General features: G+C 48.7%; 1 protein-coding gene across 17 annotated transcripts in view; it reads right to left on the reverse strand.

Moving 5' to 3' along the window:
- The window catches only part of CADPS (calcium dependent secretion activator), a 200,035-nt gene that overhangs the window by 138,946 nt on the left and 35,526 nt on the right, over nt 1-25,563 (reverse strand). For all 17 annotated transcript variants that reach the window (XM_035337803.1, XM_035337795.1, XM_035337800.1 and 14 more), the window contains exons 2-3: nt 24,650-24,763; nt 20,984-21,316 (exon numbers count right to left, since the gene is read on the reverse strand). In XM_035337803.1, coding sequence (XP_035193694.1) covers nt 20,984-21,316; nt 24,650-24,763 — 447 coding nt within the window. The remainder of the gene's footprint in view (nt 1-20,983; nt 21,317-24,649; nt 24,764-25,563) is intronic.

Here is a 25,563-nt window from a genome sequence, read left to right on the forward strand (position 1 = left end):
GCTGCTGGCACCTGAGCAGAGATTTCTTACCCATGGGTGCCCGCTGCTCGCCTTCAGAGCACTGCAGGATGAATCAGTCCTTGTGGCCGTGTAAGGGGAGGTGGCAGCCAAGCTAACCACACGGTGGGGGTTTTGAAATGTGTAAATCCCCCCCTGCTATCTCAGTTACTGACCCATGCAGCAGCACACCCTGCTCACAGCTTTGCAAGGATGCACTGAGCTGCAGGGCTGGGGAGAGCTGAGGCAAGCAAACCCATCGTGCAGCTTTCCAGCAGGTTGTGCAGAGATACCTACAGATTTACGAATGGTGATAAATCAACATAAATGAAAAACAGATGAAGCAGAACAGAGAGGGGAAGAAAAAGGGTCGTCTGCCTTTGCAAATGCTTTGCAGGCTATGAAAAGGATGGCAAAACACTTAATTCAAAAGGCACTTTCTTTCAATTTGTCTCCAGAGAACTCCTGAACCCCACAAATCCCTCTGCAAGATCATCCATGAGAGATGTGCGACACCAAAAGGGCTTAAAAACTAAGCTGTCCACAATCTCCTGATCTCTGAGCACGCCTTCACACTCGCTGCTTGTGGCGTTGCATAAGGATGCTTTGAGGTGTGTGTGCAGCATACACTGAGCTACGGCACCACGAAAGAAACCAGGGCTCTGACTAGTTCATGCGGCCCCAGGCACATCACTACTCCTCTCTCTTTAGAGTTTATCATATCCCGATCTTCAATGGGGAAGTAAATCACCTGTATTTCCAGGACATGACACAGCACTATTGACTTCCAAATAATTCGTATGGCTAGAGTCAGCTGCATTAGCTCATCCCAAACTACACGGAAGAAAGATCTACATATCCTCAAATCCCAATGCCTTGATTAAAACCTTAATGGTCAATACATCGGTCACATAACTTGAAATGGGCTTCAGTCCATGTCCAGCTGGCATAAGGACCTGCTCCAGCAAAGCCGCAGTATGTTGTCACTCTGTGGGATTAAAAGTGACAGAATAAGATGGGAACATTTTCAGAGGTGTCTACATAACCTGCAAGGCCAGCCCTGCATAGGAATTCAGGCCTCCTTCAAAAGTTTCTCCCTCCCTGCTGGAATGTGCTTGGGCCCCGGGTTTCAATTCCTATTGATTCAAGCAGAGACCTCCAAGTTTTCCTGCTCCTTCATCATCAGCTGAGAGATTTTAGACTCAGCTGTGGGACTGAAGCACCTGAAAGCCTCCCACACACAGGAGGAGGCAGTTTTTGACAGGCTTTTTCCAGTCACAGCACATTTATGTATTTCAAGCCAAAACCTCTACTTGCTGACGCTTGGCAGAGGTGGGGATGCGGGGACAGAAAGGTGTCCTGGCAGGAGCACTGCTCCTGTGGGAGAAGTCTTCCTGAAGCGCAGGTCTCCTGACTGGGCCATGCAGCCCTCCCCATGGAGATCTTTGCACCACTGCTTCCTCCGCCGAAAACCCTTTGTGCCCAGCTCTGGCAGGCTTCTGGGCTCTGTCATGATGGTTCGGTGATCAAGCCTGATCTATGACTTTTACATTCTCAAGCTGGCCTCCCTGTTGACACAAAATCAGACATCCCGCAGCGGCTCGGAGCAGGCCTCTCCCCGGGGAGTGCAACCAGCACAGAGCTTGCTAGGGGTGATGGTAGGACCAACCAACACATCGATAGCTACAAATCACATCAATGAGGATCATTTTTAGTCTTTGAAACTAATTAAGATAAAATGGAAAGAAAAACCATATTCAGAACAGAAAGTTGCCTGCCACAGAGGTGTAGCTTGGAACTGGGCAGCCATTCTTCAAAATAATGCTCGCAGTCTGGGGGTACATGCCTTGGAATGTGAATTACGACACCGGCTCCTGAAGTAGCATGACAATGACTGAGTGCCTTTCTCTTCTGCAGAAGCTTGGAGCAAAGCACAGAATTTGTTCATTGAGAGCAAGGCTTTGGTTCCCTTTCAGGGCCAAACAACTGTGTATCAGCAGAAAAGAATGGAAGGAAACATAAAGGGAAGGTTACATCTCCCACTTTTTCAAGGACTAAGACTAGCAAGAAATGCCATGCTGCCTGTTATAGTTTGTTTTGGTACCCATTAAGTTTAAATTATTACAGTCAGAGACCGTCCGGCTGAACAAGCTGATGTCTTCCACATCGGTTTGACAGAACAAACTGACTGCTTCAAGGGCACTGATGGAGCAGATGTCTTTCTGATGACAAGTTGCTGGTGGTACCTGTGACTTGGGACCACCAGAAACCTGTGTGTTTGTTGCCTTCAGTCCCCCTTCCTATAGCGATGGGGGAACCCCACATATCAGAAGGGAGGTGACTTCCATGGCACTTGCCTATTTTCAGTCCCTCAGGGTTGCATCTAACAGTCCACTAAATTGTACCAATTCATCAAAGTCCAAAGCAGAAACACCACATTTGTAAGACCCTTCAGTCAGTATATAATAATAATGATAACAACAAGACTAATAGTTATTAATGATTAATATAATAAGCATTGCTATGCTAAATTATTATTACCAGGCTAATAAAAAGTTCAATTCCTTGCCCTGTCATGCTGTGCTCTGACTCATTCAAAGGTTCCAGGGAAATTTGCATCTGGGGGAATTTCCTGTTCTTAAACAGAAGCAACGCTATTAGCCATGCAATAATCTCTAAATTAGTATTGCATTTCAGAAAAGCCACCTCTTAGAAATAATTAGTACTCAACAACATGATGAAAAATGCCTGTGATACAGATGTTCCCCTTCCACCTCTCTGGAAACACCCTGGTGGGGGTGCTAAGACTGTACTCCAAGTAGGAAATACGCCCATCCTTTGGAAGCCAGCATTGCAACAAGAGCAGTGTTTTGGACAAATCACCTCCTGCTGTGCAAACACTGACGTCAAAGCATGTAAACGTTTAAAAAATAAACACGGAAAAAAAGCCAACACTTCTTAATAAAGGCAAGCTATATTACTCTTGGTGGGAAAGAAGGATTCTGAGAACCATAAAAAGTAAAAACACAGAAAACCCCATCCGATCCCAAACTAGGGCTGATCCAAGTCACAAGCCAGGAACAGCAACCAGCCCTTTCTCTGCCTGGTCACCCGCATCAGAGCCTGTTCCAGCCCCGAAGAACCGGTGGATGAACGAAATGGATGACAGCACCTGTGAGAAGGGCCGAGCGGAGCCCTGAGGGCTGTGGGAGCACCCTACGGACCAAGCCAAGCAGCTACAGAGCACTTGGCTGGTTAGAGCTTGCTGAGACATTCAGGCTTTATCCTTCACTGCGTAAACCCTGCAGGAGCCCTGCCACGACAAATATCCCTCCTGCTGGGCACGGCCTGCCCGCAGCCCCACCTGGGCACCGGGCATCCCCTTCTGAGAACAGGAGACGGGCTTCAGGGTCCCGGGCTTCAACACCCCAGCGAATAGCACCGAAGATTTCAGCGTCTCCTCTAAGATTTCTCCCAGGCTAGGAGCCCTAGGTTGCCCTCTACATCTCACGTTTATGTTCGGAGCGTGTGGCAGGAGCGGGCAATACAGCAGTGCCACGAGCGCTGAGCCTTCGCTGCGTTACCGCGCTGCGGATGATAAACGTCTGCTTTCCTGTTTGTCAGGCAGCCAAGTGCATCCTAATGGCTTCCCTGGCTGGAGCACGCAGGCAGCTCCAGCTCCACACGGCGCTGCACACAGGCGCGCGGCCGACCTTGGTTTCTGACGCGCCCGCCGTCAAAGGCAGAGGCCCTGAGATAAGGGGGCGCTGGGGCCTGGGCTTTTTGTATGCCTCGCCTAATGGCAAGTATTAACTCCCGTTACAAATATTTATAAAAAGTGAGATGCGATTAAGTGATTCGCAATTGAAAATTAACAACCTAAAAATTCAGCCACGTAGACAGCGTTAAATATAACTGCGGTTAATGCTCGCTAATTTACATCGAGATGATGCAGCAGCACCAGGCAGGCGATCGCGTTCCCCATCATTAGCATCCATCCCCACCTGGGCCATCGCCACGTGAAGCCCCTGGGCTGCTCCCGGGGGGCACAGGGCTGGGTGCTGCAGCAGGGAGCAGGGACCACCGCCTGTCCCCCTCACGGTCCCCGGGCTCACCTCACTGCCACAGGATGGCGGATGGAGTCAGCACCATTGGGCAGCACTGCGAAATATTGTCTGCGAGTCCCGCAGCCCCCTCCGAGGCTCTTTGCGGATGCTGTGCGACACAGCCGGAGGGTGGCACGGACCCTGTCAGCCCCTCCTGCAGATGGGAGGACCGCGGTGGAAAAGAGACCAGTGCCTCCCTGAGGGACCTGCAGTGCTCATGATCGTACTGTTAATTCTGCCCTGGCTCCCCATCCAGATTCCCCCACTGTCAGTAAATTATTTTTCCCTAACTTAGCATGGACGGAGCCCCCAGGCAAAGCCTTTCCATCCCCGCAGGGTGGAGAGCTGTTTTGCACACTGTTACGTGAATTATTCTTTGCAAGGAAAATGAAACCAAACACTAGATGTTCGACACCTTCAAGATTGGACTTCGGGATGTGCCAGGATGCAACGGCACTGGGGAAAAGGGAGAAGCGCCCACCTCGCACAAGCCCTGGAGCCCACCTCCAAGTTTTACTGAGCAGTGCCATCCTGAATGGCATGTCTTTGCAGACGGACAGGCTCGGGAGACACTCCAGATCCCCTCCTCACCAAAGAGAGCTCCATGAGCAGAAGAAGATTGATTTAAGGATAGGACATGAGCTGGGCGGTGGGTCACGCCTCACCATAACTCTTCCAGATACCTCGTCTGCAAGGAGCACTCTCATCTCCTGCTTTTTGAGGCAATGCCGCTTATTTCAAACTACATTCAGCAAGGTATGACCTCTTCCCTTTGAAAATGTTACCAGTGCAGGAGGCTTTTTGCTTACAGAGTTAGGGACAATATATTGGACACCGAGAGCACGGGATGATAGTCCCTGCTGCTGCTGAGGTCTCCTGATGCCTTCCGAATGGCAGTGCATGGCAAAACTAAGGAGCTAACCTGCTCTCTGATCCCACCTCATCTGTATTCCACCCTCAGTCTTCCCCAATAAGCTTCCACCGAGGGCAGTGCACTTCACATGCAGGAAGGGCGTGCAGGAGAGCAGAACATGCAGCTGGAGTCTGGAGGTACGAATGCCAACGCGGCTGCTGATCCGCGCACGGCGTTTGTACCTGCCCGTATCCAGTGGCGGATGCAGCTCTTTTCAGAAAGGAAAAAAAAAATCACCAATGAAGAGATTAAAGAGAAATGCTTGGAGCACTCTCAGGGGATTCAGCGCTTTTTGTATTCTGCTCCGTAACCGCGTCAAAATTGTGCTGCTAGAGCCAACCTGCTCCTCCAGCTGAAGGTGCCATCAACTGCTACAGGCTCTGAAGCTAGGGGAATGTACACACACGGAGTCTGCAGCTGAAATCCCTTCCCTCCATTTCTCACTATTAATCAAGTTGTTTGCTACAGCAGATTTACGGAAACCAAGGGACTGCAACAGGTGCCCAGGGCTCTGGAAAAAATATTGAGTGTGTGCAAGGATCTGTGGGGTCAGCTTGCTCCCCGTGCCACATAGCCATGTGGAAGAGCACCTCCCTCGGTGTCCTTCTCTCCCTCCAGCTGGAGTTGTAGGGAAAAACAACGGGGAAAAGCAGCCTCAGAGGGGACTGACAGCCCAAATGCTGCGAGCTGTTAAGGGTTGAGGGCAGGGAGAGAACTCTGAGAGCTGGCACAGCTGGGAAAGGCTCCGGCACCTGCCCCTGCTGCCCCTCGGATGCAAGGGAACAAAGTGAGGCTCACCCTGTGACCCTGCATGAAAGCCGAGGGAAGGACTGAATCATTTGGCTTACAGGCTGAGCAAAATCCAAAACCGTTCCCACCCCCTCAAAACGCATTCATTTTCAGACAGTTTTCCTTACTATATTTTCTGTAATCCAAAAAAACTAATCTGGTCTGTTCCTAACATGTTTAGATCAGTCCCTGGTTCACTTTTTTTTTTTTTTTTGTCTTTAGAGTGGTGGTGAAATATTCCTGAAAAAGTTCAACCAGTTCCTTGAGAATCTGTGAAGAGCTTAATTCATCCCAAATCTGCATGAGCTGCTACAAAGAAACCGTGCCTCCAGGGACCATTCCTCCCAGCTCTGCCCTCTGCATTTTAATGTCTCTAGATGCGTGCCTTTCCCCTGTTCTCCCCCTACTTTCCCTGCTAAGCAGCTGAAAGGTCTACACGGGCTGTCCCTGCATGGGCAACCCCCCCTTGGGATGCAGGTGAGTGATGGAGAGCTGACAGATTTGCAATGCTGCGGAGATGTCCCTGGGCACCAGCAGTCCCCCAGGGCCCAGAAACGCCCCGGGGCTGGCAGGGAACAGAGGCTGCCTACATTACAAACCACTCGTGTGCCTGCTCTGCAGGATGTGCTGCTGAAAGCAGGGAGATGCAAGACATTCCCCCAAAACCAGCACAGGGACTCGCATCACGCCGTGGCTGTGCTGGTAAGCACCTCCCATCCCCACCCCATGCATCGCGCAGAACTGCTGCCAGCTTCCTCGGCTGCGCAGCGACACACGCTAGAAATGTGTGTGCTTGGACTGGATCGCGTGTTTTAAAATGTATCACAACTAATTATTTGTGCAGCACAAACCGTATAGCTTCTGCTTCCGAGCAGATGGGAATTTGCAACAAACTTTGGCAAAGCAGGGACCCCTCGTGTGCTGCCACCTCAGCTGCACCACGCGAGGCTGAGCGTGCCCCATGGAGCTGCCCCGTCCCCTGCATGTCCCCGTCCTGCCCCGTCCCCTGTGTGTCCCCGTGCCAAAGGCTGCAGGTGACTGGGGAATGGCACAAACCTGCCTGGTTGCAGGGCCAGTTCTCAGAGCCCATCTCACTGAAGTAATCGTCCTAGACAAAGTTCAGCTAAATAACTGGACCGTTTCAACCCTGTGCTCAGCACATACGTTGATGTATTCACACAGGTGTCCAAAACCTGCCCAGCACTCATGGCTCATGAGACCGAGCACAAAATGTACAACTAGCACCTTCCAGCACAACCTCCTGTATGCCGCTAGTAAAACAGCCCATGGTTGCGATGTCAGGGCCATCCCCTCCATTCAAACATGAGCTTATCTGCTAGAAAAAACACACGGTGTGTGCTTCAGGAGAGGGGAACACTGTGACAACCTTTGTCCAGATCCCCCAGCACTGCTGTATCAGGAGCACGGCTGGCACCTGCCTCCCTTCGCCCTGCAGCATCACTGCTGGGTGTTACTGCACTCGTGCAGGCAGTTACAGATTGCTCCAACACATCTGCAAACAGGCCAGATCACCTTGAACCATTTCCCCAGGTAAGCCAATTTATCTCACCTTGTCCTTCCACGTAACTCCTAAGATCCTTCCAACACATTCCTGTGGCATGGATCCCATACCTGGATGCAGTAGAGGTCTTTCTACTGCCTTACAGATGGACAACGGTATTCCCCAATGTTACCTAGGGCTCCTCTGCGTATCTAGCCAAGAAGTGAGCAGCTATCACAGCAGCAGCATTGCCCACGAGTTCAATCCTCTTCATGCACAGTTATCCTCGCAGTCTTTTCAGATGCTCTGAAAGTTAAATTCTCCCTGGTCCAGCAACCCACGTGCGGTCAATACCTTACACTCACCAGACCCCAAAACATCCTCTCCATCCTCATCCCCTCCTTCAGCACACTTCCCCATCTCCAAAGACATTGTCTTTGGAGACATTAAGACATTATTCAAGTCTTTTCATCCTTGGCCCTGCCTTCCTCCTGGACCCCTGAGACCAAAGCCTGGTGCTTCTTGCCTGCAAAAGCCAAGGCTTCGCAGCAGGGCCTGAGACCTCAGCACGCCCACCGTGGCTGTACTCCTTGCTCCTTGCTTGCACCAGCGCTCTGGGATCACTTGGCTGATGCCCCTCAAGTGTCACACACGAGCACCTTGAAAGCCCTTCGCAACTCGGTCACCACCTCTCCTTGCATCTTGTTGCCCTAGTCCAAGCCTGACTCTTGCTTTAGCAGCATTCAGGACAGGCTGTGCATCCCCCTCGCTGCACCCATACGTCCTCTCCAGACTCTGATACCTCTTTTGAAGCAGACAAAAAAGAAAAGAAAAAAAGAGGAGAGAGAAAAAAAAAGAAAAGAGTATCTTCCTCTAAAGTTTGTTAGAAATTATCTTGGAGGTTACAGACTTGCATCTGGAGAAAAGCAGGGATGCCACGGTTGCTTCAGACACAAGGTAGGCAAACCGCTGTAGCAGCACAGGACTGGCCCCATCTCCAGCTCACCTGTGCCCACCTGCGCCCTCCAGGAGAGGCAGACGGGGTTTGGCATTTCTTCACATTAAGACATCCAAGGGCAGCTGGAAAAGTTCTCCCCATGGATCAGTGCGATCAGACCAGAGGGAATGGCTTTTGGTCAGTCTCAAGGCAGGAGTGTAGGGAGCATTACACTCCTAGACTGCTTTCCAGCAGACAGCTCATGTCGTTTTTGAAAAGCAATCTTCTCATTTCACGCTGAACCTTTTTGCTCAGTGAACTTCTCTGAGCCCTGCCCTTGCATTTGCTGCTGCCTGCTGCAGGAGCACTGCTGCTGCCTTCAGCAGGGAGCGTGCAGGGCACAAGCCAATTCCCATCCAGTAGAGATTACAATCACAATCACAGAACGGCTCGGGTTGGAAGGGACCTCAAAGATCACCTAGTTCCAACTCCCTGCCAGAGAGTTTGTTCCTGTTGGTTTCCAGTTACATCTGCTTTAATGCTATCTGTGGGCACTTACTCCTTTTCCAGCAGGACTTTATTTGCCCCATTTATTTTTCCTCTGCTCACCCTGCTAGCAGCCCTACATAACCCTTCTGAGCAGCCTCCTCGAGTCTGCCCAGGACTTGACCCACACCAACAGTTTTATCATTAACGATTCTTATGAACTCTCTATCTCTGAACAGCAGCGATTTACTTCTGATTTATGTCTGCCATCCAGCAATTTCATGCAACAGTGGAGAGAGATCCCCTTCCACTGTGGCAGGCTGGTGCAGCACAAAGCCTATCGGAGATAGTCGTGCTTGCCTGGCTGCCCTTGCATCCCGTGCCACCCTGCCCTGAGCCAGCGGGTGCCTCTGTCGCTACCCCGGCTCCCCAGGATCACTCACTGGAGGGCTACAGCCTCACCATGGGCCTGTACATTACAATTATCATGTTTTTGCTGGTATATTTGGGATAAAAATACTTTTTTTTTTTTGTTGCTCCTTGATGCTGTTTATGGTTTTTGACATCCGAGGGATGAAACTGTGACTGGCATTACAATAGGGAAGTTTAATGATCCCAATTATCTCCTTCAATGTATCTTTGGCTCTTTGCAGCCACAGAAATAAAATTTCTACCAGCTGCCAGGCACTCCCGGCTGTTCTGCAATCGCCATACATGACGGCGGAACAGACTGACCAGGCAGTGACCCCGAACAGCCGCCGATGTCAGCGGTAAGGAAGAAAACCGGGAAGCGCAGGGCTCCGGGAGGCACAGGGCTGGCAGCAGGGAAGCCGGGAAGGGGCAAGGCTGCGTGCTGGCAGGCAGCAGCAGGCTCCGGTGGTGCCTCCAGCAGCCAAGCCGCCTCCTCTCCCTTTCCTCCCTTTCTAGGACCATGCTGCCAGCGGGACTTCCCAAGGGAAGCCGTGGTACCCACCTCGATGAAACTGCGCAGGCCTCCTCGTGACACTGCAGGTCTTAACGGGGCCAGATGCTGCTGTGTACTTGCAAGCCATCACCGTCATTTATTATGGTTCTTTGCTAGCTTATAACCCCATATTTATAGGGTTTTGCTCTTCTGCTCATCTAACCTGTATTGCGCTCTCCAGCTCCGCTGGCCCTAAGCAGATCCTAAACATGCTGCTCTCCCCTGCCCTGACAGCCGCTCTCCTCCACGAAGTTATTCTGGATTCATTCAGGCAGTGGCAGGCACAGCTCCTTCAGCTAATTTACACTCAGTTGCTATTTAACCATCTGAGCACGACTGTCCCCAGCCAAAATCTACTGTTAGGAAGGGAAAGGCCAATGGAAGAGAAAATACACAAGCAGAAAGGTGAATGAAGAACTGAGTTACAAAGTGACAGAAAAGGCCACTTCATTTTTGGCATTTTTGAGAACCTGGATATGCACAGAGAAGAAACATAGGGAACGAGACTCCGAGCCACGAGGAGAGATGATGAAGAACAGTACAGTGATGAAGAAGTGTTGTTGATATGCTCCACGTATCAGAAATAAAGAAGACCGGGTTTTAAACTGATTTTAAAGCACAGTAAAATGCTGTGATTGGCAAATAATATTCTCATCCAACAGCCCTCACCGATTTAATTAACGTGTCAATAATTTCTCCATGAAACTGCATCTTGGTTTTGCAGCAATTTTTCATCAGTTCTGGTCTCAGCTCTGCACACAGGCATGCAAGACTCCTGGAAATGGAAGTCAAGCTCACTGCCTGCAGTTATTTCACCAATGCTACAAAGCGTGAGCCTGCCAGCAAACCGGCAGAAATACCAGCAGGATAAATGACTGGCGTCAAGACCAAAAAAGGCTACAGCACACCAAAAACCCACGATCGCGCTGGCTAGGAGGCATCACTGCCCTGCGTTATGCAGCAAAGTCCGCACCATGGAGGCCTGCAGAGTTTTATAGGGCATTATTAGGGCCGTGTTTTCAATGCACGAGAAGCTGTATTTTAATGTCTCGCATCCAATTCCCCACTGAGCTCGCACTCTATTTTCTCACAAAATGAGCAGAATCAGATGTTCCAGAAAAACATAGTATATTGAGTTTGAAAACTCAGCACGGAAAGAGAGGTAAAGAAAAGCTTACATAAGTTGCGTTCCCTGTGGGTAGGGATATTGACAGTGAGCCTTTGAAATGCATGAAATCTCGTTTGTTGATCATTTCCCAATTTGTAGTCAGCTCAGTGGGAACAAATATAAGCCTATTTAGATATCTTTTTGAAGAAATCCTCGGCATCTCATTTCTCTTAAGCAATATACCTATCCTCTATTTTTAATTCGCTCCTTTTGTTGGATGCAGAGGGGCAGATTAACCTCGCAGTGCTTTATATTCACGCAGTTCTTCCTGTGGCCGGATCCCTCTGATTTCCAAAGTTTCCTTTGCATTAAAACGACATTGACCATCGCATCCCAAGTTGTGTCGCCAAGTGTTTGTCAAGTAGCACAGACACACTGGTAGTCTGAAGACCGAAATACAGGGAGGGGAGGAAAGGACTGGTGACAAACTGGTTTTTAATAGTCCTCTTGTCTGGCATACTGAACACAATATGGATTGCAAAGTGGAAGAGGCAGCCATGGAGAAACTATTTCTTTCAGAAATGAGGTTTAGAGAAAACTCAGTAAAATATTAATACGGAACGTTCAAAATATTCACTTAGGAGATGATGTATGTCACAAGAATGATCGCTCCATTTAAGACAATAAAAAGAGAATTAAGAGTAGCGTGCGACATTAGGCTAGCGCAGCTCAGAGAAAACCAGGCTTGAATCTCAGAAAAGATATTCCTGGTGGAAACAAAGACCCGGCAGCTGTGCTGCCAGCCTCCAAGGCGGCCACGTAGAACCACTGCTACACATCGCTCCTGCTCAAGAGAAAGGCATTGAAAGTTCCCTGTGAAAGGAACAGGATTTCAGTGATAAAAATACACATGTGAGGGCTGAAAGAGCTGCAAAGCACTCAGGTTTTCATGGGGAATTCAAATTAAAGTCCTGTGAGCAAAATTAAATTCCAGCCGCTGCATTGTGTTTCAGTTAAAGGGAAGAGAAAAAGGCATTAACACGGAGCAGGGTCGTGCACCAGTTATGTCTTACTAAGTATTCCTGCCTTCCTTGAGATAAGCATCACATATGGGTTCTTTTGCAGTTAGCAGTTAGTTGCTTCAAGAGAGAGAGGTCTGGATAACACCCCTTCTGTCTCCGAGGGCCTCCTGGGCTGATTGACAGCAACATGGACTGCAGGGAACAAATACTGCTAAAATAAAAAACAAGATTACTTTCTCTGAAGGGGGTCAGTGGGGTCACTTCTTTGTCACGTCTTCTGCTCGCCATCTCTGGTGGAGGGAAGGACAAAGAGGAGGGGTGACGTTTTCCTTTCCTAATAAAACACAGGACTTGCTGAGGAACTGGATTTTATTTCTGATGGCTTGCACTGAATGCAAAGTTAGGGCAACAAGAGATTGCTTGAAATAAACGTGGTATTTTGAGAGTTGAATCCCACCTCCGGGAACCACATGGAAGCCTAGCTCAGAATCTGCCCTACAGCTCCTCTCAGTTAAAGTTTAGGCTGCTTTCGGAGAGATCAGCAATAAAATGTCTACTTTTTATTAATCAACTTTGGCTACCATACCCCAGCGATGGACAGCATTTGGCTTGGCTTCACTGTAGGCAGACCCACCGGGTGTTTTGAGGCTGTGCAGTGGCAATATGTCCCGTGGGGTTTTCAGTGCAAAGAGCCTTCCCTGAATTCAGCAATTTCTCCATTTCTCCACTTCTCATCAGAAGTTTCCTCTCTGCCTATACAAAGGGAACACCTCTGCAATTTCTATTTTGTGCCATCCCAAATCTCCTCTCCAATGAAATGCTTTCAAGCTATATTTCCCTTACATTGCCGCATTTAATGATGCTCAAGAACTTTTCTTATTTCATTAGCTCCTGCAAAACATTCCCCAGTGCTTCAGCATCGCCGTCTGCCCAGCTGTGCCAGGGATGGTCCATCTTACTGACCGCTGGTGGGCTCTGATCCTCTCCTGTAACAAAGCTGAGCAGAAGCAGCCAGGCACCAGCAGAGGCAGAAGACACCAGAACAGCTCTCCCAGTTAAAAATCTGAGGACAAGTGTTTCTTTTCCCAGAGACCTCTGCTAGCCTGCCAACGCCAGCATCAGCAGATCAGCACACCGGCAGCTACCGGGTGCTCTCGGTTCAGCCCTTTGGGCTTTTTCCCAGTTGGTCCTACCTGGTGCCAGGAGTCTGCCGCTCAGCTTACTCCTTCCCAAGTGCAAGGTGGTGGCAGGGACTCAGGATTGTATTAACAAATATCCATGTGAAATGAGGCTCCTGATCCGATGAGATAAACAAATCTGGCTGAGAAGCAGGAAAGTCATGCCAACAACTAGATTTTCCGTGAAAGAAGAGAATTAGCAGTGCCTAAATAGAGGGGTTAAGGTAGATTGAAAATGTCAAGTCATTGATATTTTATAAGGTAACCATGGTTATTTTTTACTCATTCCTTTGCAGCATGAACGCAGATGATGAAAAGTATTCTTGGGCCAACTGAAAGAAAAAACTGGAGAGATATCTTGATGGTAATTTAAACCTTAAAATGCGGAAATTAATCAGTCCACAAAGACAATGAAGAGCACTCAGCTGACACTGCACCACAAAACCCCCCTCACTGAACAGAAGAATAAGAACCATTTCACAAAGGATGAACATCTTGAAAATCATCCTGGCTTTAGCCCTGACATACCTGCAGGGATCAATATTGCTGAGCAAGACAGATCTGGTCTGATGCGTGAAGTTGCCTGCGCAGCCCTCTGGATAAAGCACAACAGTTTGTAATTTAATTTGTAGAGGCTGCAGGAAATGCAGAGCACCACTGGTCATGGCCTGCTGCAGCCCCTCGGTGGGAGGAATGGGAAATGGCAAGGATGCCCAATTAACTGAGTGCTCTATTAAGCAAACCTAAAGAGAACTTGGGCTTGGATGAGTCCCCGTGGGTTTCTTCAGCAAATCAGGAATTAAATTTGTAGCCAGAACCCCACAGTGGAGGGGTTCCCAGCAGCCAAAACATTTTGCATGACAGCAGAGAGCAGAAACGAGAGGCTGTTCCTCCAGCCCAGAACCTGTCTGGATGCTGAAACCTTTCCCTTTCCTTAAGCAATATGCCCTAGCAAGCCACCCCTGACTGCTGCTGTTTCAGTGGAACAAGTGACATTGGCTAAGCTGCGGAGAGGCATCTTCTCCCTGAAGCTTGGAGGGATGGTTGGCAGGAAGTAGCAGGGTGCAGGAATGAGTCTCCAGTCCCATACACATCTCTGGTCAGTGTTAGAAGCGAGTGACTTACTCCTTGTCTGCATGTCTTCTCTGTTGTTGCATGACGTGATAATTTCTCTGCTAAACATCTGCGCTTTGGATGCACACTCCGGTCTGGCTTCTGTAAAGGGGCTGTAAAACCAGAAGATGTCCGTAGTAGGGCCAGAACTTGAAGTTCCTAGTGCACGAAAACATACATTCCCAACTGGCAGCTAACAGGGTTAAAACACCCTCTGATTAAATGAAAGCATCTTTAATTAGTTTAATTGACCATGCCTCAGCCAAGACCATCTGCTCAGCAGCATTTGCCTGCTCTTTGCAGGAGCAATTGATCAGCCATAGCTACAGAATCCAGCATTCGGCTGCATCAGATTTATTTTGTTTAATAGAAGAGCTAATTTGCTTTAAATTTAATTACAGGGGCCAAGATTGCTCTCTAAGTCCATACCAGCACGGCACATAAGCTGGTCCTACAGCTAGTGAATGCACACAAACGTCTCTACATGTCCTGCACAAACCCGACACCCGCTGCCGAAAGCTCGGCGGCACGGTTCCACCCTGACAAAGACTGATTCCTGCATTTTCCTCCCCAAAACGCAGGGGCAACGTGGCACACACCAGCGGGCTGGCAGCGCTGCCCCTGCTGCCACCACGTGCCTCCCCAGCCGGCATTACCCCTTCCTCCCAGCATCCTTTCCCTCCTGTGCAAACGCAGCTCAAAATACCGCTGAGCTGATGAAGAAGGGCAATTCCCCTCTCCCTGAACCTCCGAGTTTATCTGCACGGCGTTATTGTGGAGGGGGGGAAATAGCACTCACTTCCCAGCCCTTTTCCCTTCCTCGATTTCCCACCCGGCGCTAAATCACGGCCGTCTTTAGGAGACACTCGAGCGCTGACAGGCATGCTGCGGCTGCCACGGGCTGCTACAAGAGTAATTACAACCCTGCAGAAGGCTCCGGGCTGCCATTTCCGTTTCCATGGAAATAAATACTGAATTACTGAAAACAGAGTATGATGCTTTATGGATTTGGAGGCTTTTGATCATCCCGAAACCACCTCAGCCCGTTTTTGTTGGCGGTGGCTTTGTTCTAGGGGAGGGGTGGGTAACGTTCTCAGCGTGGAACTTGGTGGAGAGACCAAAAGGTGTTTTGGAGAGAAAGGGTGGGAAATAAAAAAGCAAGGAGCTCCAGACGATGCTCTGGGGCTGGCACAGAGCATGGTGGTGCTGGATAAAGCCTCCCTTCACCCGCAGCACCCAGGTCCCCAGCCCAGGCAGCCCTCGGGGGCTGGTGGCCAGCTGGGTCCTTGCATTAGCAATTAAATGCCCACAACTGCCCGTGGCCATTTCACTGGCTTGGAGCTACAGGATGAAGCTGGAATCAAACAGAATCGCTTTTTGTTCTTCAAAAATGATACACGGAGAAAAAGAGAATGATCTGATTCTAAAAAATCCCCAGACTAAAGAGGCAGCTGCGCAGGGACAGGTACCTCCATGCTGGGTGCGATGACCCTGGGCTCGGTTCTCATCGCAAGGCGCAGCTGGGAATTCTTCATCAGAGAAAAAAAACAACTCAGCCTTGGTTTTGGGAGGATCCACACAAACCAAACTTTGATTCTGAGGTCAGCTTAACCTTCCTCCCGCTGTCTGAGCCATTACGGTGCCTCACAGGAGTTTCTGTCCTTCCTTGTCCCAGCCCCGGACCAAACCGGACCACGTCCCCCAGGTACCACCAGGGCATCTCTGCAAATAATTACAGCCTCCGGGTCTCAACACCCCACAGTGAATTGGGTTCAGAAAAGCCACCTGAACTGCAGAGATGAAAGAGGGGCAGCAGGGCAGCAGGTGAGATACCACCGCATTGAATTACCTTTAAGACTGAACTGAGCTAAAATCAAACACTTGATTCAGGGCAAAAATTGTAAATATCTTTTTTATTAGCAGCTCTGAAACCTTTTTCTTTTTTTCTTTTTTTTTTTTTTTGCAAGGGAGCTTTCCCCTTTGTGAGAAATGTCAGCCTTCAGACACGGCATCCTAAGTCAGCTGCAAAAGTAAATGTCAATACAATGAATTCCAGTTTTAAACCAGCTTTGGTTGGCGAGATTTGGGTTGAAAAGTTTCCTAGCTAAAACCACAGGTCCTCAAAACTTTAAAAAACAATTGCAGCGATCAGTGGCTTTGATCCCTCTGGGTGATATAGGGCCTCGGTCTGTACTGTACCACACAGCTGTCTACATTTTGGATGTGTTACCTGCAGCCCAGGTGGACAGGAATAGATGCTGGAAAACGTGACCTTCAACCACGTGTTACTATGTCCTACCCAGCAGGTTTGACACACTTAGATGTAAAAACGAGTAGCTAAATCTAAGGGAATTAGATGGAATTGGGAGTTTAGCACAGACATTTTTCACACTTAGCAGGAACGCCACAGTACGTGGGACACTTCAGGCACAGGAAGAGAGAAAGCTGAATTTGCAGGCTGTGAATTGAGACAATCCTGCAGGGACAGCCTCAGGGTGCTGAGCTTCCTCCCAGGTGGGAGGGCGGACACAACTGCTGCAGCTGGGTCAACTGCACCGCACCTTCCCTCACAGTATGCCTAAATGTGACTTTCAAACATGGTATGAGATAGAAAAGTACATCTCTGCCCCACAGATGGGGAATAATGAGACCACAGCCTGACTTTCAGAGATGCTGCTGCAATTCAGCCATCAGTGGGATACAGAGGGCTGTGCCCAGGGAAAAGCTGACTGCAAGGACTCAAGTCAGGAATTGCCCAGCACCTTAAAAAGATAAAAATGTCTCCTGTATGACTCTTCCACAGTCACTGGCTCATTGAGGAGTGGAAAAGCTAAACTCAAGCCTTGCCAATGGCTTCTGGGACCAGAAACCCAAGTCTGAACACCGTTTTCCCTCCATGGACTGCTCCTGCACAGCAGAGGGGCTGGCGGGCACAGCCAGGGATGCTCAGCTCCCTCGCTGCCTCCAGCGGAGCAGAAACGCCCATCCATACTGCGTGTATTATGCACAAGTCAAAAACACAACAACAACTAAAACCACGTTAGTATCTCTGCATTATTTAAAATGCTCCAGCCATAGACCATGCTTAACAGCACCGTAATCTCCCACACCATCCTAGTACAGCACCAGTCCCGTCTTTGTTTCCTAAAGGCCTTTCCAGGCACGTCAATCCCTTCTGCTATCTCAGATCCTGCTGCATCACCACTACCGCATTAACGATACATTATCTCATTCCACCTGAGGATATTGTATTAAAAAAAATCCCTTTATAGATCATCATCCTCCTGCACAAGTAAAATATTATTTCAGAAGGGCATGAGAACACAGCCCCGGTGATGCAATCGTTATGCAATTACTGGGTGTGATGTAACGGGAGGGAGAAAAGCTCCCTCCTCCAGGCTGCAGAAGTTCAAGCAAGTGTTCAGGACTCCATTCGTGCTCGTGCTTTGCAAGAAAAATGACTGAGCGAAGTATTCTTACCCCTTCCCTTCTTGCTCAGCCCCTGGGGCAGTCTCACTGCACACCACACCAAGGGAGAGGCACCCAGCCTGGGGCTCACCCTTGGCAGCTCCTGCCTGGGAGCTGGGCTCTGCATGGCCCCAAAGCCAGCACCTGGCTGCAGGATAATGGCACGGAGCCGGGGCTTTGCTGAGCCTCAATATCAGCAGCGAGGGGCTCTGGCTGCAGCCGCTCTGCTCCCAGATGGCCAGAGCAACACGAGGCTGATCTGCTTTGCTTTCCAGGCCCAGGATTGATAAACTGCACTCACAGCGCCACGCCAACGCCTGCGACAAGCAGCAGCGCTCAGACAGCCTGTCAGAGGAAACAAGCCCTCTCCTAATTCTTCCTGTAGACAGCAGACAAGCAGAGGTCAAAAAGAAGCACAGCTTACACTGCACTGAACCACTGCAGAAGTTTGTTATTGCCCCCAGATTTGTTTACAAAGTTTGCTCAGCCTGGGTGCAAAGCCTGTGGCTGGCAGGGGCTAAAGCAGAGGCTGCTGGTGCCCTGCTCAGGGGAGGAAAGCAAATGCATCCATCCCAAGGTGCGTGCAGTGTGCCGCATGGCTGGGGACGTTACAATGCCAGCATGTCCAGGGAAACACCAGCCAGTGTCTTCCTTTTACTTACAGCTTACCACCAACAGAACATACGACACATTTTGTTCTTAGGGAACAGGTGACGGAAGCATCAATCAAGTTATTAAGACAAGGATTCAAGTTTTACTTCGAATTAACTCTGGTGAGACAAGAGTCAGACCACAGTAATTTCACTCATTAGCCCAACAGTTTTACCCAGCCCGTGTCAGTGTCTTCACGGGGAAGCAAACAAACACTGTTGTGCTGAAGCAGAACATCACGCTGGAAATCAATGCTGTCTTCAGGTATTGTGGGCCAGTGCCACGAAGGGCAAAGCGTGGGCTCTGTGCTGCAAGTACTGCTGTAAACTCAGGCTGAGAGGAGTTTGCAGACCCACCTGGAAAGGGAGCTCGCTGCTGATTTTCAGGACAGGCTGACAGGCTGGCAGAGGTGCTTACAGAAGAGTGCTTGTCACACAGATACGGCAAATGAAAATTTATGAAAATTCGAAGCTGGTGGGGAGACAGAGAGAAGCTGGAAGGGAGCCATGCAGAAGCATTTCCCAGTCCTACCACAGACACAGCACACACGGTGCAAAACCTGCACCCATCCCTCTGCTCAGGGGGAAGGGCATTTTACAACACCAGGATCTTCCCCTGATGGGTACAGCTGGCCCAGATGACATGGCCACAGGTAGCACTGAAATGAGGGTCCCCATGGCAGAGCCTGCAGTTTCCCTGGGTGCTCACTGGCTCCTGCATTCGCTTTTATTTCACCAAAAGGAAATGCCCCAGTTCTCCCCAGGCTGAACAACTGTGCAAACCAGCCTGGCCTCCAAAAAGGTTCTCTATGAGGTTCTGAAGGACTTTTCTCCCTGGTGATGCGCGCAGAGGTTGAGCACCGCACTCCCACACAGAGAGCAGGATGAGGTCCAAGTTGTGCGTGGGGAGCAAGGCCCCGGGGGCCCCCATCCCAAAAAACGCCTCCTCCATCTGCTGGCACTGCCTCCCCTGCAGCCTAACGGAGAGCGAGGGGGAGGTGTGCTGAGCTCTGCCTTGTGCAAAGAGCTTCCCCTTGTGCATAGCTAATCCTGCTAGCCAGGTATTGAAAACAGAGCGACTTCTGTGCTAATACTCACTCCCAACAGAAATTATGTCATTCTCCAGAAGCTTAAATTACAGGTTTGCTGCCTCTGAGCATTAGAAAAGCCCCAGAATTAAATCCTTTGCTACCGGAACACAACTAGGACCTATGGCAGGGAACATGTTGCTTGATGCAACAGGGCAATCTGGGGGGAGCAGCCAGTACAAATTGCCACTGGGTTCAGGGTGGCAGCCAGAAAGGCTTTTGTAAGCAGAGATCATCTACAGAGCAGCGCAGCACTGATTAAACCCTGGTTTCTGCATCCCTGGGAACCATAAAGCGAGACGGTAGGATCACAAGGGCTCGTACAAAACTGCCTGAGTTCCTTAGCTGAGCATAGGGCAAGGGAGGATGAGAGACCGAGGGCTCAGGTGGGTATCAGTTAAAAGGAAACAACTGCAGAACTGACTCAGCCCTCGATCCACGCTTTGGGTTTTAAAGAAGTCCTCCATCATGGGATGGAGGCACGAAATCTGGTTTGTAAACAGAATTTATGAGGACTGATGCAGTCCTCGCTGCCGGCTTTGCCACGAAGACGGCTTAGTCAGGGACGTTTATTATCCTCTCCCCACTCTGCCGTAAAGGACTGCCATGACGAAGAACAAATACAAGATAATGAAGCTCTTTACAGGATAAAAAACAAATCCAAAATAATTTTGTATCTCTTGGAAAAAAATTGGAAATGTCTAGACAGAAGAAAGACAGAATTGGTCTCGAATGTATTAATTCCAACAAGAAGCTGAACCCCTTAATTAAGGGGAAGAGATTGAAGGCTGCTCCTCCTCAGAAGACTTTCCCCAGCATTACCTCACGCTCCCTGTGACTCTGGCATCCTTTATCCTGCCTGCGATATTTATAACCGAGAGCAGGGGACTGAGATCTGGGTCACGGGCAGCCTGGGCAGCCACGGGCAGCCTCAGCTAGAGCTGCTGGCACTGCAAGGTGCCCCAGCCCAGTGCCCCTGGGGAACTGGGTCTCACCAGAGGAAAAGAAGAGAGGAACAGGAGAGGTTTTCACCAGTTTGGGAGCTCTGCAACCAGAGCAGAACTGAGGCGGTGGGGATTTGGGATTCTCTCTGCTTTGAGAAGTGACAGCCATGGGAACCAAGGTGCCGGCCTGCAGGCCCTCTCTGCTTCCCCTAAATAAGCAAGTTTGCATAAGACATTCACCTTCAGGGCATCTGGGCTTGGAACACTCGTAAGGTTATTGGAGGCTGCAATACAGTGCTTCTGTCCTTTAGGTGGGTGATGTGACGGCGTGAAGGCAAGCAAGGCACAACAAAATGGCGCCCCTCGGCACCTGCTCGACCAGACGCAGAGCTAAGGGAATGAAACTCTCTTGTCTCAACAACTCTATGGGATTTCAGAAAAAGAAAGCTGTCTGAAATAGCTACAGAAAACCTGAAGCAGCCAACCAAGAGCAAAACACGTGAGAAGGAAGCTCGCTTGGGTAGCCAGAACAGAACCGACAGTGCACAAAAATCCCAGTGTGACCCAAACCCTCTTCTCCTTGATAGACCTTGGGAAAGTTCTCTCAAAAATCACCAGGTCAGACCCAGAGTTTCCAGTCTGTAACAGCAGCATTTTCCAGCAGCAATTGCCCCAAGAAGCCCCCTTCCATTCCCACCCAGCCTGGGGGAGGACCTTACCTGGCAAGCATTATAGAGCAGCTGATGCTCGAATTTCTTGATCCCCAGAATGTTCTGGAACATCTCGTAGAGCTGCTCCTTGCTGAGGATGAGTTCGGAGGCTGCGCTCGCTGTCATCCTGGCCTGCTGCTTGCGGGGATCCTCCTCGCCACGGTAAATGGCGTCAAACTTGGCCATCCAGGAGCTCAGGACCGTCTCCTTGCTGAGGCCGTCGATTTCGGGCAGGCTGCGCACCCTCTTCTCGATGTGCTTCTTGAAGACCTCTCGGGAGTCGTTCGCTGAGCACCCTCCGCTCTGCACCATCCTTGCAACGCGGTCGCTTTTCAAGAACACCTGCAACAAAAAGGTGACTTGAAATGATGTCACTTAAAAAAAAATAAATCCCCCTCCTCACTCCAGAAGCAGCACAAGCAGGGTTTCACTGCCGGGAAAAGCACTACCTCATCGCCAGTGCGCTTTCCCAGTCAGCAACCAGATGTTGCCAGGCTGACAGAGGTTTCATCTGCACTTTGGGAAGCGTAATGAAATCAGGTGAAGCTTCTGCTTTGTGTCTGCTAAAATGGACACGCTGTGATGCAATTAAGACTTCGCACAACGTTACGGTCACACTTTGCCAGATACATAAATGCCCTTTGGGAAAACAGGATTATATTTTGTTCTATCAAATGTTTTAATAAGAAACTTACTGTATAACAACATCCACCTGGCCAAATGCTGCCTTGTCAGAGGGAGCCCCATCATCCTACTCAAGCTAACAGCATCGCATTGATCCACGTAGGCAGGCACCGGAGAGACCTCTGACAGAAGGACCAGACTTCTATTAAACTACTGAACTGGAGGAGACCTTTGCAGACTGCCTGGCTGCTACAAGATGAGAGGAATAAATTAGTCTAATGCCAATGTTACCTTCAGTTAAATAATGTGTGTCCCAAAGCTTCTCTCATTCCCTGGTCCTTCCAAGCCAGGCAATCGGCACTGGAAGAGCACCAACAAAGCCACAGAAGGATGGGGATGAACTGCCCGATCTCTGCACGCTGCAGGTGAACATCAAGACAACTCAGATCATCACAAGGCACACAGCATGTGGCATGGCCACAGGTGGAGGCCAAATCCATCCCAGCACTGCTGAAGCAGCACAGGATGGGTCAGGGCAGTGCAGGCTCCCTGGGGAGGCTGTGCAGAGGGAACGGCCTGTGAGGCACAGGATGCTGACAGCAGGAGGGAGGGAGAAGGCATTTGATGGAGGTGCTCTTTCTGCTGCGAGAACAGCAGAAGGGTCGAGACATAAAAGGGCCCTGCAGAGCAGGTGATCCCACGGGAACAACAGAGAGCCAAAGGATGAGAGAGGGATAGGGGGATATTGTGTTGGCTCTCCTCTCCCAAGCCCTGAACAGAGAAGAGCAATCAATGCCTAGCAAGAAGCGCTGTTTTATTAATGATGCTGAGAACTGATGAATGCAGCCAGCTGGAAGAAGCTGTGCCAGCACAGGGGTGGATCTGTCGGCTCTCAATAATTAAAGAGTTCAAGGATGACCTAAGGACATGGTAGATTTTTATACCACTCAGCAACATGGCACTTTATGTTCCCAGATGCTTTCTGGGAACTCGTCTAAGACCAACAGTCCCACGTTTACCTCTTGATAGGGGACTTAACTGGGGAACATGGCCATGCAAACATGTTCAGGGCAGGAGTGTCAAACACATCCCCTAGCATATCACCTTTACTTCTTTCTTTCTCCAAAAAATAAAAGAATTCCCTAGGCAATATTTGAAGAGATCTTATTCTGCACTGACATACTGAACAGAGATGTTCAGTTTCAGCTGAGAAAAAAAAAAAAAAAAAAAAAAAAACAAGTGCTAGTATTTTCCAAGCCCAAGGCTCATCGTGCAGCTTTGTAAGTCTGTACCTAAATGCAGATTTCTAGATAGTGACAATCCAAGGGACAGGTACTTGCACAGAGCCCTGAGACTTGTAGGAATTAAGATGAAGCAGGATCTGCTCTGACTGTGCCATGGCTTGGTCAAGGGTTGGCGCCTCTGCAGGCGAGGGAGGAAGGAGGGCACCATCAGGAAATGCTGCTCCTGCATCCAGAGAGGGCAAAGGCTTTCTGCTGCCAGGCTTTCCTTGTGCCGCCGCAGATGGTGCTGAGGAAGACATATGCAGCCATGCTACAACTGCACGGAAGCTGGAAGTAAACTGTTGTAAATGAAAGGAAACTGACAGTTAAAAACAAGTAAAAGAAAGTTGCACTAAGGGACAGTGATGCATCATGCTTTTCGTGGCCTGCATTAAGTAGGACAATGCCAGTGAAGTGTCCTGTTGAGCTGAAAATTGACAGTTTGCAGACATCTAATTCTGATCAGCTGTTCTTTTTAAGTCTGATTACTTGATGTAATTACATAGCATAGGACTTCTGGAGCTGGTCAGGACATGCTTTTAGCCAGAGCCACCAGGGAAATGGAACGTATTTTGTCTGTTTTTAAGCAGTTTCATTTTCCTGCCCAATAATCTTATCTAAACAGATTATGCTGCTCTTATATCCTAAAGTGCAGCTCACGCCATCTTGAAAACTTTCTCTAAGAGCATCTGCTCAGTGAAGCCGTGATAAACTGATGATCCCTTGGCAATTTCTTTTCTGATAAGAGATGTAAATTACTCGCAGCTTCCTTCCTGTACGGAGAATGATGGAGCAGTAACTATTAGGCCAGTTTAATAGAGTTAATCCAGGGATAATTTGTGCTTTCCTAACACAGAAGCAGCTGTTACCATTTTTTTAATTTGTTTTACAGAGTTAAAATTCTCTTCAGTTTCAGTATCTGTATTTGGTCCTCTTTTAGATCTCACTTCCACGGAAATATTTTATGTAGACAATTTAAAATCTTCACCTTTTATGACAGAATAGCTCTAGGGAGAAAGTAAAATGGTTTGCAGAAAGGCTGGCAAAAAAAAAAAAAGCGGCGCTTCTCATACAAATTGCAAGCACTGATTTCCTTCAAAAACAGAAGCTCTTTCCTTCTGAGAAAAGATATGAAAGGCAGCATTAAGGGCTGCACACAAAGAGATGAAAAAGAAAGACATACATAATTATTCTTTTGCACAATTATGAAGGATGTTTCACATTATTTAGTACCATCTAGTTTTTGTAGATGTACATCCTCTTTCTCCTGCTTTGCTTTAGAGCACTTGTATGTGCATGCAAAGACTTACCAAAAAGAAAAGACTTTTGCTGAAGATCCCAAAATCTAATAGACACAACACAAAAGCTTCAGCAAGAACTGAATACGCTGCCCATTTTTAATTGGTGTTTTTCACAGAGAGCACACAACATTTATTTCATTTTGCGCTATCTTTCCTGTTTTTAAGTTGGCTGTTTAAAACATCAGGAAGGTATTTCTCAGCTTAAAGGAAGGACATTCTTCTTCATAATCGTGCTATGGGATACAACACAGAGAATGGGGTTGCCGCTGTTACTTTATGGATGACGCACTCCAAACACTGAACCTTACAAACCTTGTGATGTATCAGACATCAAACAGGAGAAGCCTTGCACTTGCCTTTTATTTGCGTTTTGTTGACAAAGAATCCATTAGTTCAACATTTGACCCAGTCTGTGAGTAGGGGAGAGAACAGTGATTCACATGAATAGCAAAATCATCTCTCCTTACCTCATAGTAGCTCTGGACAGCGTTTATAAACGCTTCATCTGCCACAATCTGGGTTTCTCCGTTGAGAAAGGCCTGGAAACGATCTTTGATTGTCTGGAGCTGCTGCTTACTTATCTGCAAAACATGCCAAAAGGACAAAATCAGTCGAGAAAGGTTTATGTATGAGGAAACAACAACAGAGTTCTTCTACAGTATCTTATCAGCATGCTTATGATGTACATTTTTGCCCTCCTGTGAAGATAGCAGCAATAGTGTGGAATAACTCATGTGTCCATACACACGTGTACTCTTCGTCCTGTTCATTTAAGAATCATGAGCACCAAAATCGTCCTGAACATCCTTTCTAAACAACTCTGCCACCACAAAATACATGCAAGACTTTTACTACTTCAGGTACTCTGAAGTCAAAAGCAGATCACTGTGTGTGTGTGTGTTTGGAAAAGCATAAATATTTCAATTCACTATTTTCCCCAGTTACCATCTCCTCCCCTTTCAGAAGATGAGGTTTAATCTCTGACCTGGAAGCCCTGCGATTTGGCTGCAAAGGCAGCAGTCATCAGCACTCTGGGGTCTTGGCCTTTACTCTTGTTTTTTTTGTTTGCTCATTTCTATTGGCTTGTCACGTAGGAAACCCCATTCAAAACCAATGGTGAAAGAATTTAACGCCTTTTAATGCCAGTTCAAGGGCAAACCTGTTCTCCTTATCCAAGCAAGGACTTTCTCTGCTGCTCAGAACAGTTTCTGTCCAGCACGCAGCTGGTACAACTTACAAGACAGTTCTAATTTTGGCACAACAACACCAACAGAAGGTTTACAGAGGTTTTTTTCCAGCCTTGTAAGATAACATGCTATTATTTTGCCAATTTATCTGTCGGTTTAAAAACAGATACAGGTTTAAAATAAAAAAAGAAAAA

The sequence above is a fragment of the Oxyura jamaicensis genome, chromosome 12, assembly GCF_011077185.1.
Source record: "Oxyura jamaicensis isolate SHBP4307 breed ruddy duck chromosome 12, BPBGC_Ojam_1.0, whole genome shotgun sequence".
Taxonomy (NCBI): Eukaryota; Metazoa; Chordata; class Aves; order Anseriformes; family Anatidae; genus Oxyura; species Oxyura jamaicensis.